This window comes from Lissotriton helveticus, chromosome 1_2, assembly GCF_964261635.1.
Source record: "Lissotriton helveticus chromosome 1_2, aLisHel1.1, whole genome shotgun sequence".
Taxonomy (NCBI): Eukaryota; Metazoa; Chordata; class Amphibia; order Caudata; family Salamandridae; genus Lissotriton; species Lissotriton helveticus.
The window spans coordinates 101,979,873-101,992,040 of record NC_136058.1 but is presented as its reverse complement, the minus strand read 5'-3'; the positions used below and the strand labels follow the sequence as shown (position 1 = coordinate 101,992,040).

General features: G+C 44.8%; 1 protein-coding gene across 14 annotated transcripts in view; it reads left to right on the top strand.

Annotated features, from left to right (window-relative positions):
• Positions 1 to 12,168, top strand: part of ATG4C (autophagy related 4C cysteine peptidase) — a 375,968-nt gene that overhangs the window by 318,188 nt on the left and 45,612 nt on the right. For all 14 annotated transcript variants that reach the window (XM_078669373.1, XM_078669406.1, XM_078669326.1 and 11 more), the window contains 2 exons: positions 2,469 to 2,547; positions 3,216 to 3,292. In XM_078669373.1, the coding sequence (XP_078525499.1) occupies positions 2,469 to 2,547; positions 3,216 to 3,292 (156 nt within the window). The remainder of the gene's footprint in view (positions 1 to 2,468; positions 2,548 to 3,215; positions 3,293 to 12,168) is intronic.

Here is a 12,168-nt window from a genome sequence, read left to right as displayed (position 1 = left end):
GACCCTCTAGTAGCGATAACTTTCCCACAGTAGACTAAGGGCCTGGTTTATATCTTTGCGGGTAGCATACTCCGTCACAACCACCAATATAATGGTCTGCCCGCTGAATCTAGATGTGAACGGACTTTTGGCGTAACCATGTTGGAGACTACTTTGTCTTGACCATGGTTACACCTGTCTAACTGCCATCCGGAGTAAGGGTTGCCGGAGGTTGATCTATACGTCCGCCCACCTAATTTAGATGGGCGGACATAGAGGCCAGTTTTCTCTGCCAGGAAAGCCCTGGTGATGAGGGGGCAGTGAAAATTGTCCGATATCCATCTCGCCACAAGAGATAAGTCCCCTAGCAAGGGGGTAATTTTATTTTTCCAAAAAGGAAATCCTGCTTTGAAATTTTCTTTTTGAAAATAAAAGCAAAGAATAGGTTTGACTAACTGCTTTGTAATGTTGATCGAGCCGTGCGTCAAAGTTAAAAAAGCATTAACAGGAGCTGCTGTGACAGCTGTTCCTTTCAATGCTTCAGAAATGACCACCGCCTGGCAGTCATTTATAAATTTGGCAGACGGTTACTCTGTAAGTGCGACGAAGTAATTTATCCCGTCGCCCTAACACAGTAAACTCCACCCCCACAATATAAATCAACCCATAAATTGGCTTGAAGTACAACAATGGCCAGATTGTCACTGCTCCATAAACTATTTTCTATGAACCATTTAGTAAATGTATCTCAGGTGGCGCTGTTTGCAATATTTCATATTTTTGATAGAAGCATTTGTTTGGGAATGATAGAAGGACCCCACGAAGGAAATGCCAATATGAAAAATGTACTCCTACTCAGAGTGATGTGCCAATTTCCACTCTGGCAGCTTTGCCTGTTGAATAAGACAAAACTATTTGGTTTGCATGGCTAGATGAAGTGCCCAACAACTCATGAAGGAGGACGAACTTTCTGATGTCGCTCTCCTCTGGTTGTGTATGGGCTTAGAAATTTAAGTTTCAGCCCACCTAACTCCACAGACCTCAAAATCACTTAAACAAATGCCGTTAGTTATCTGTGTCCGGTGCGGCTCTTGTCTTTTTGGACCAGTCTGCCGCCTTAGAGACAGAGGATGGTGGTACACTTGACGGAAATCTATAACAAGGTGTCGTAGTAGTTGCTTTTCTTGGTTCCGGTCGTTTTTGACAGATGGATTCAATCCTTGGCCATACCACCATTCAGCTCCACAAACACAAAAAACACTCTCACTTTGACAAATTACTTGTTCAAAGGGTTTCCACTTCTCCTAGAGTAATATAAAGACACTTCCAAGTAATGGTGGCAGGGATACCATTTCTGGGTCGCAGGAGGTAGACAAGACGAGTACACAGATGAGGCGCCATGAGGCATTTTTGCATTTGGCACTTCGCTTCGCATTGGGTCCTCCATCACCGCCTGTTGTACCCTTCATGTTTGCTATTATCTCTTCTTTCCAGTCCCATTATAGTGTTGTTATGGCAGGTTTCGCAAGGTTCCTGTCTCCCTGTCCTTTATTTCTGTATCCCTACAGAGTAGTGCTGCTGTTCCTTTCAAGCGCAGTTGAGAGCACTTGAGAAGGAACTGTCCTTGTTCTTCACCCCTAAGTTAGTGATGTAGCCAACATGTTGCTAAAGGTTGAAGTGATTTTACGAGTGCTTGAATCGTGCAGCTTGGTGGAAGACACTACAAAGAAATTTCCAGAATTACTAGAGGATCCTAGGTTGATGCAGGCTATGCCTGTGCATCCATCAACACAATCCGTGCGAGACGCAGAACAGGTATTGTGCAGCTCACAAGGACAAGTCACTTCTGCACTTCTACATTTGATTGATATTACTATTATACAATGAGTATTCAACAGTGTGGTGACTCTGATATTTTTAGTGGTGAAGGTGCCCAGAATGGTGCTGCACCTCTCAATAATCAGTCAGGTTAGCTCCTTACAAATAGTCACAATCTAACGATGCCGCGTGTTAGGAGACAATGAGTGTTGAGGCCTGTCAGCATCTCCACTGAGTAGGTCTATCATAAAATGCCCTCCACACTGCTGTTCTTGTCATGTTTTTTTGTAGACTTTGTGCGCTGAGTTAGGATCTAAATCAGTTCTTAAAACTGCATTATTTTTAATTAACCCTTTAGACAGCAGTCCTGCATTTCCCTGTTCGTTTCTCAGGTTTGGCCAAGAACCCTTGCCTGGCTGGTTCATTAGGTGAAGAAAGTAACAGTAACTCCCAACATGAAAATAAATAAGACTTCCACTGGTCCGCGCTTTCTACACATGTACTTTACCTTAGACCTCAACCAGTACTCATTCCCACATGTGGTTATAACTACATACCACTTTGCATAATTGATGGTTAACATTTGAATTTACAAAATGATTGTCCAATGTCCATGCATTGCATTTTTGTACAGGTTTGTGATATGTGTGTTTTTTGTTGTTTTTTCCCAGGGTATTTTAAGCCTGGAGTGTTGTGTGGGAATTATCGGCGGCAAGCCCAAGCAGTCTTATTATTTTGTCGGATTCCAAGGTTGGTTCTGTGATGAGACGTGACGTTTCAATATTGCCTTTTCCAATCACGCCCCGTAATGTACAGCCGCCCAGTTGTAGACTGATTAGGATTCCGAAATGAGGATACAGCCCAATTAATTTACCAGGCCGACCAAAGTCTGGCCATTTGTCTCATAGTTCACTCTGTAATTGCTTTCTGTTAAGATGCTGTATAATAATGTAATTTGCTCCATAAACAAGACGTGCTTTACCCCCTATTTAAGTGGAATCCCTCTGCAGTATCTGTTACTGTTAGACACTGTATATTTACATATTTGCTTTCTACCAGTTAAGCCGCCCTAGTTGTTGTTAAACTGACAAGTAACATGTCCTTCCTGTCAGCTCGAGGGCCGCCATCCATTTTTCAGTTTCAGAACGTGAAGCATAATTGTTTGTAAAAGTAATTTTATCACCCAAAAATCTAATGACAGTCTCATCGCTTTATAAAAATTTCTGCTTATACAAGCACATTTGATTATGCAAAAGTTAATCTGTCCTGCAAAAGCTCTGCGTCAGTCAGTGAATATCAGCGTGGTGAGCCGTTTCGCGCCTTTTTTTTTCTCTGCTGCTCTGCATAGAAATTGGATTGTAAGCAGTGTAATAATAAGGTGTTTTTGGAATTACTTGTCTTCTGTTTTGCCCTTGCAGATGACAGTTTGATTTACATGGATCCTCATTACTGCCAGTCGTTCGTAGATGTCAGCACAAAGGACTTCCCTCTCGAGGTACTATGGGGGAAGATTTGACACTCTTTCCTTCCCAAACCAATCAAACACTAATTACTTTGTGAAGTGTTCCCTGCCTGCCTTCTCTGTATTAGGCACTTGTAAGGTATATGTGGAAATTCTGTTTTTCTTACAAAACTATAATCGCCCTCGATGCCAGAAGGTTAAGTAGTTTGTACCAGGATTTAATTTATGGTGTGGCTCCCACCTCGTTTATCTCTGTCGCCATCTTGTTAAACATTGCAAAGCGGCAAAATAAATGATCTCGCTTTCAAGCGCTCGCCCATTAAAGTCAACTCGGCTGGGCCACGTTATGGCGCATCCATAATAAGTAAGGGGGAGGGTGAGGGGGTGGGCTGGGTTCTGCTCCTGAGAAACACACATACCTTTTTAAAGCCTTGTCTTCTAAGGTGAGGCCGAGACACCTACCAGTATTGCGTCAATGTGGGATTGTGGCTTTGTGCAAGAAAGTGGAAGAGCAGAGCAACGCCCACCATATTTAAAATAATTCACTTTAATATATTTACATATTGTGCAGCTGCGTCTGCTGCACGCAGTTAAACATACAGTCACACGTGCAGACCGTTTCTCACACTCAAACACAATCACACGCGCAGACCTTTACTCACTCACACACAGTAACACACGCAGACCTTTACTCACACTCACACACAGTAACACACGCAGACCTTTACTCACACTCACACACAGTAACACACGCAGACCTTTACTCACACTCAAACACAGTCACACGCGCAGACCGTTTCTCACACTCAAACACAGTCACACCCACAGACCGTTTCTCACTCTCAAACACAGTCACACCCACAGACCGTTTCTCACACACCACACACACAGTCAATTACAGTCCACACTCACTCACCTTTTTCTTTTTTCTTTCTCTAATTATTTCTTTTCGTTGTCTCTGTTTCTTGCTCTCATACTTTCCCCCTCTTGGTGTCGATTTCAAATTGTTCAGAAGACTCCACAATTATTCGCTTTGACATTAATGAATATAATCTTTATTAATTCTAAACCAAATCGAAGCAACAGTGCTGTAGCTGACCATCTACCAAATGTCTGCATAAGAGCATGCAGAACGTGTAAGTCATGGGTTGGAAGCCAGAAGGACAACTTTGCCTTTCAAAATTATTAACATTCTATTTAAATATCAATTTATTTGGGTTTATTTAGGCCACTTAATATAGCATGCCTGGATCTAGCAGCAGTGGTGACTGCTACAGGGAAATAGTGGTGAGGCTCGGAGTGGGTGGTTAAAAAAAGGAAATAATTGATGAAAAAAAAGAAAAATTCACTTACCTGATGGCTGCTGCCTCTTCTTTGTTTTCTTCGGTCAACGCAGGAAGCACACAGACTCCCCTTAGCCAATCACGACGCTGCTGTCATCAGCATGACAGCAGCGTTTTGATTTTTATGAGCATCCTGGTTAGGTGCTCCGACAGGTAGTGGGAGCATGTGCATGTTCTCCAGCCGGCTGTGCAAAACAGCCGGGTGGAGAACATACTAAGTGCGTCATGTCTGTTTGCCGGCCCAAGACAGACCTGCAAAACTGTCATGTGCACTCAAAGTGCCCACCACTTCTCCCCCTGCTCTGTGAGCAGCCCAGCCCCACCTAAATGAAACACAACAGAGCCAGTACTGAAAAATAAAATGATAACATGCTGGTATGATTATTTTATTTTTCCTGTGGGGCGACGCTCCTTCACCTTAGCGGAAAAGCTGCCACACTCTAGCAGGTATTACAGCGACTGTCATTACCAAATCCAGGAGAAGGCACTGGAGTGGATCACCTCCTTCCTCGCCGGAAGGACACAGAGAGTCCGCCTCCCCCCGTTCAGATCGGAGGCCACCGAAGTCATCTGCGGCGTTCCTCAAGGCTCCTCGCTCAGCCCAACTCTCTTCAACGTCTACATGAGCCCCCTCGCAGACGTCGCACGCCAGCACAACCTGAACATCATCTCCTACGCCGACGACACCCAGCTGATCCTCTCCCTCACCAACGACCCCGCCACCGCCAGAGCCAACCTGCACGAAGGGATGACAGACGTAGCCAAATGGATGTCGAACAGCCGCCTGAAACTGAACTCGGACAAGACGGAAGTCCTCATCCTGGGATCCTCACCCTCCGCCTGGGACGACTCCTGGTGGCCCCCCGCCCTGGGCAGCGCACCCAAACCAACTGACCACGCAGCAACCTGGGCTTCATCCTGGACTCCACCCTCTCTATGACCAGACAAGTCAACGCCGTCTCCTCGTCGTGCTTCAACATCCTGCGAATGCTACGCAAGATCTTCCGATGGATCCCCACCGAGACCAGGAAGACGGTCACCCAGGCCCTCGTCACCAGCCGTCTGGACTACGGTAACTCCCTCTACGCCGGAACCACCGCCAAACTCCAGAAGAGACTCCAGCGGATCCAGAACACCTCAGCACGACTCATCCTGGACATCCCCCGCCGCAGCCACATCTCCGGACACCTGAGAGACCTGCACTGGCTCCCGGTCAACAAGAGAATCACCTTCCGGCTCCTCACCCACGCACACAAAGCCCTACACAACCAAGGACCAGGATACCTCAACAGCCGCCTCAACTTCTACGCTCCCACGCGCCAGCTTCGATCGACCAGCCACGCCCTCGCCGCCATCCCCCGCATCCGAAGAGCCACCACAGGAGGAAGGTCCTTCTCCTACCTGGCTGCCAAGACTTGGAACTCCCTTCCGACCCACCTCCGCCTGACCCAGGACCACCTCGCCTTCAGGAAGCAGCTCAAGACCTGGCTGTTCGAGCAGTAGCGGACCCCCCCCCCAGCGCCTTGAGACCCTCCGGGTGAGTAGTGCGCTATACAAATGCTCTGATTGATTGATTGATTGAGCGCTCTGCAGAGAACAGTATGAAAAAAACAAGGTTACAGCAAGGTGGTAAAGTGGGTTAAACCTAGTTGAACAAACTGTTCAAGATTTAGCGTTGAGATGGATTTGGAGAAGACTGACAGATTAAGTCCATTTTAGTATAGCAACTGTCTGACGATATGGGCATTCCTACACTTGATTAGCAGAGTCAATTTTCTGAGTTAACTTGCAAGAGATGCAGGCTGAGATTGCTTCTAGAGAAGGATTGCTTCTGTGCAGTGCTCTTGGAGGTTTTTAATTTAGGTTCTTCAAGCCAAAGCGTGTCCTGACATCATAGTCCTTTTGAACCACCTAAGATAGTGAGAACATCTGCGAAGCACAGTGGGGGGTTATCTTCAACTAGGAAGCATATTTTGAATTGTATCCTGGCCATAATGTAGAGCCAGTGTAGATTGCAGAGAGTGGAGGTGATGTGATGAAAATTCCCTGCAGGTGCATAAATCTTGCCGCAAGTGCAGTACGGCTTTAAGAGAATTAAATGCCTGGAGCGCACTTGCAAGACTGTCATTACCAAAGTCCAGTCTGGCAATCACGAGTGAGTTGTGAGATAGACGAATGGGGCTAGGTGGCAGATGTTCTTCAGAGTGTGTAGATGGAAGACTGCTGCCGTGATGACCTTGTTGTTGGGGGGAATATTGTGAGAACGGAGTCCAGTGTGAACCCTAAGGCTTTAACAAAGGTGTTTGTGTGTGTGTGGGGGAGAATCCATCTAAGTTTAAGGACTGCAAGATAGCGAACTCAAGCCTGCTTTTGAGAGAAGTAGAAATTCATTTTTGTCATAATTTAGAAGAAGTTACTCCAACATTCATGTTTGTAGTTGGTAGTTGCTGTTTCTCAAAATTGTGATATCTTAGTTTGTTGTGGTTTCAGGTACAATTCAGTGTCGTCTGCACATGGGTGCTTGGTGATATCAGAGTTTTTTAGAGTCTTTACCAGTGGCTCCATGTAGAAATTGAGTAAACTGGGAGCTAAGCTTGAACCTTGCGAGCAACCACTTAACACTTAGGCTGTGGTTGATCACCACCCCCCTTTTGTACCGTGGTTGATGTGTAGTCACCAATCTTTACAATTTGTAGTCTATTTGCAAGAAATTATGATAACCAACATTACATTTTGCTGCAGAAATGTATGTATTTTCGAGTGTAGGAGAAGCCTATCATGGTCAGTCATGTCCGAGGCGGCTGGCAGATCTAGCAACATGATAAGCAAGCATTGCCTCTGTTCAGAATATGGTGTATGATAACCGCTTGTTTTCATGGCTAGTGATTCGATGCTGTACTGGTAGCCAGCACTCCTTTGAATGACATTCTTTAATTGGTTAGCACTGTTATTTCTGTGGCCTTCCTTGCACTGGTAATTTTGATTCTAGGTAGTCGTTTGATGGTCTGGTAGGATCAAGGGTATAGTTTTTGATTTGAGGTGATATGGCGGCTTTCCATTGATGCCTTGCATCTGTGTGTCTTTTGCCTTTGTCTAATGAGGCATTGATCAGGTCAAGCAAAGTGCCCAAAAAGATGGAAAATTGTCCTTGATTATTTAAGTGTGGGTGAGGTTACGAACATAGGGGCCGATTACGATGTTGGTCTCACCAATATCTACAACCGCGGTCAGACTGGTGCGATATGATGCAGTCAGTTGGACTGCATTGCCCCGGAACCGACCAACCGACTGCTTCCGACGGGCTCAAGGAGCCCATCAGAAAGTCAGTCAGATCATATTCCCCACATTGGAGGTGATGCCTTCTCAGGCACCGCTGAGGGAATTACGATCCGACTTTCCGCCAGCCATTTCACTTCGGTTCTTCTGATGTGAATAGGCTGGCCGAAAGGCTTTTTGGGGCCCCTAGTAGGGCTCCTGTCCCGCCTGGTCCTCAACTATGGGCCCTGGGGGGCACCCTAAACATCCCTGCATCGTGTGGCAGGCACCGCATGGTACCTGTCACAGGGTGCAGGGATGTTTACAAACATGCCTTTTGGCATGGGGGCTTGTGCAGCGGCCATTTTCCGGGCTGCAGCTCAAGCCTCAATGCTAAGAGGCATGTTTCCGACCGCCTCAATGGCGGTCGCATCATAATTTGGCAGGCGGGACCACCGACTACCTGTCGGCCGGTCCCATTCCCGCAATGATGGCGGACCGCCATCATAAACAGCCCCATAGTTTGGGTTTTAGATGTTGCAGGGATTCAGAAAGGTCCTCGATTGAGAAATATGAGGTGTTCCATGTATTTGAGTATTCAGTAGGAGTTGGTGGAAATACGTTTGTGTCAAAATTCTCTCTTATTAATTTCATACTTTTAGAGCAGTCTCATTTGACGATTTTGAGGTTTGAAAGATAATCCCTGTGAGGACTGGGGAAGTTTCTGATGTTCCAGGGCAGTGCTTGGGTGTCATTTCTAATAACATTATATGGGCTTGTGCTATTGAGGTAAGTTTATATGTTTTCCTCAGTTTGTTTTGTTTGCTCTATTAATTCTTGCTTTCCTGAGAATGGTTCTGGTTTGCCACTTGGATCTTAGAACCGAGACTGACTTGGCTTTGTGCATGCTTTTTAAATTGTAGAGGTGCAATTTCGTCATAATTGTTCTGATGGTGGTCTTGTATTTAGATATTGCTTCTTGAGTGTTTTTAGTGGGGTCTTGTTTGATTGTTAGGATGATGTGATCTTAGAGGGCAGAAAGTGAGTTTATTCAGCGTGCTAACAAGGTTTCTTTGGGGTGTTATGGAAAGTGAGGGAAAAAGAGTAAACATGTGGAAAGGGTTAAGAAGATGGTCCAAACAATATATGGTTATAGGCAGCAAGGATTTGACACGATGGGAATAATCAAATGTAAAGTTCTGACATTTGATTTTATTATGGGTGGGGATGGTACATAGCTGCTGGAGGTTGTGCAGTGACTGTAGTGCATTTGAATAGTTTCCTATTTTTTTTTTTACATTTTTTAGCTTGAAGTTTAGTTACTGATTTATTTTTTTAAGTATTTTTAGGCATATTATAAAAGTATTTAATTTAAAAGTATATGCTTTTTAAAATGCTACTAACCTGCTCAGAGACCAGTGCACCCATGCCTGCATAACCATGGCGGGAGTGGGGCAGTGCACATGGGTGGTCCCACTCAGCTGTTCATCGTCATTGTGGCTAAAATAAAATGCCATGAGAGCGCAATTGCTTATGAGGTCTTGCGACAGGGCAAGCTTAGGATTTACATTCGGTCTGTTGGGAGTGTTACAAAGCATCTTGTTTCATTGTCAAATTAGTGTTTATCTCCACTATGCCTGTCTGGGAAGGTTGGAACATTAACGGCATACTCTGGGCATGTCTGGTGGACATAGATGTGCTCTGGCACTCAGGAAAATGGTAGCTTTGAAACTTGTAACTTGAATGAAGTAGCATACCAGTATGGAGACTGGGTTTCTTGAGACAGGCATATTAATAAAGGCTTGGGTGGCTTGGACTTTCAGCTCATGTCCAGAATGAAAAAAACAATGTTGACACTGCTCCCTTAAGACAACATACATACTCTCAAATTAAATCTCTGGTTGTGATAGCTGCAAAAGCTGACAATAATCTCCAAAGCATCCTACTGATAGTTGAGTGACTGCAAACTCATTTTTGAATTGAACTTGCATTTTATTCGACAATGCTCTTAAACGTCTCTCTTTCTAAGGAATTGTGAATGCCAATGCTACCTTTTGTTTGGCACTTGAGTCTGCATCCTTGTTTGACATTGTTAAGAATGAAAATCTATCTCAGTAGATTTAGAATGTTTTTTGATCAGAGAGAGTTTACTGAAATTCCATTTTTCTTATAACTCGCTACTGATTTCAAGTAATCCTAAGCGACATTCTTCCCAAAGCTGTGTTGTTCGCACTATTCTGCTAGTGAGCCTAACAGGAAATGTTATTTTTGCTTCTCCTTTGGAATGCCCCAGACCTACATAATGCCACAAAATCTAGTACGGTACTACCATTGATTTAAGGTAAAGAGGTCGTGGTGGCCATGAACCAGGTGTCTCACTGAAGTTAATGTTCTGTTAATGTTATGGGGGATTTATAAAGCGCACGGCTACTCCAAGGAGTGTCAAGGCGCTGAAAAGGTCCCCCTTGAAAGAGAGATGGTATGCATTCTAATCCTAGCAGGTCTACAGTTACTGATTAAACAACCAGGTCTTAAGTTGGTTCCTGAAACTGAGAAGCTCCTGTTCTTGTCTGAGGGCGAGAGGTAGAGCGTTCCATAATCTTCCTACTACCACCTGGAAAGATCGGCCCCCCCTTCCTAGTCCGCAAAAATGTAGGCACCAGTAGCAAGTGTTCTGTTGATAATCACAGAGTCCTGGCCGGAATATAAGGTGTAATTCTCTTTCTAATGTACTGAGCCCCACTATTATGTAGGGCCTTAAAGGCCAGCACAAGAGACTTAAAATATATCCGATTCTTCACTGGAAGCCAGTGTAGAGCTTTTAAATGAATCTTCATATGGGTCCAAGGCCCTACCAGAGAGATAGCTCTGGCGGCCGCATGTTGAACAACCGGTAGGCGGCCCACTAAATCATTAGGGATTCTCAGGTATAAAGCATTAGCATAATCCAACCTGGACATAATCAGGGCTTGGACCGTTTTCCTGTGGGACAAAGGGAGCAGAGGTAGGAAGTTTCTCATCATTCTTAGGAGTCCAAAGCACATGCCAGCCACATATTGCACCTGCAATTTCATGGAAAGATCCGAATCAAGCATGACTCCCAGATTTTTAACGGTGGTAATTGGACAGGCAGGAGGCGATTGATTCTGGGGCCACCAATTCCGCCATTCATCACCTGGGGTATGTCCGAAGAATATTATTTCAGTTTTTGCAGAATTACATGATAATTGATTTTGTCGAAACCAGTCAAATACTTAAGTCAGACATAGATGGATTGAATTTTCATTAAACGGCTCATCCTCATACGTGAACAACAATTGGGAGTCGTTAGCATAAGTTATAACGTTTGCCCCATATTGTTCCGCAAGGGGTGCCAATGATGCCATATAAATATTAAATAAAGTTGGGCTCAAAACTGAGCCCTGAGGCACTTCCACATTCATCGAAGGAATATCCGCAGAGAAAGGGGGAGACCACACAGTTTGCTGACGATCTTCCAAAAAAGAGGAGAACCACCTGAGAACCGTACCCCCGATACCACAATCACTCAGTCTCTGTAAGAGTCGACCATGGGGCACGGTATCAAAACCCACCGAGAGGTCCAGCAGTATCAATACTGCCTTGCCTCCTCTATCAAGGGTGGCTTTGATAGTTTCAGTAACCTCCAGTAAGGCCGTTTCAGTGCTATACTTAGCTCTAAAACCTGATTGACTGGGATGAAGAGCATTGGAGGTCTCGATAAAATCAGTGATGACCACATTCACATACTTTTCCAATGCCATGGCAAAAAAAGGGAACAGTGTTTTGGGCCTATAATTGCTTACCACTGTAGGGTCCGCTGAGGGTTTCTTCAGAAGAGGGTACATTTTGCCCTACCTTCTGACAGGGACCGATTCAGGACTTGATTCACGCCAGGATTCAAAACCTCTGCCACAGATGCCACTATTTTCGCAGGACATGGATCTGATGGCGACCCAGACTTAAGCGCCTTCATGATGGCAAGTGAAGTATCCAGCGTCATCGGGGGAAATCCGAAAGTATTTCTTCCCTAGAATGTCCTTAAGGGTCTGACACAACATCCTGACTCGTACAAGTAGGTTTGACAAATGAGTCTTGTATGGACTTAATTTTATCGAAAAAGAAATTTGCAACCTGATTCGTCCATTCAAGAGTGGGAGTAAAGGGGCTCTAGGTGACATTGGGGGAAGCGAAATCCTTCACAATTTTAAACAATTCTCAATTTCTGTTTCTGGCTTGATCAATTTTATTAGCCCAAAACTTTTTTTTCTCATCCCGGACTTTTGCGTAATG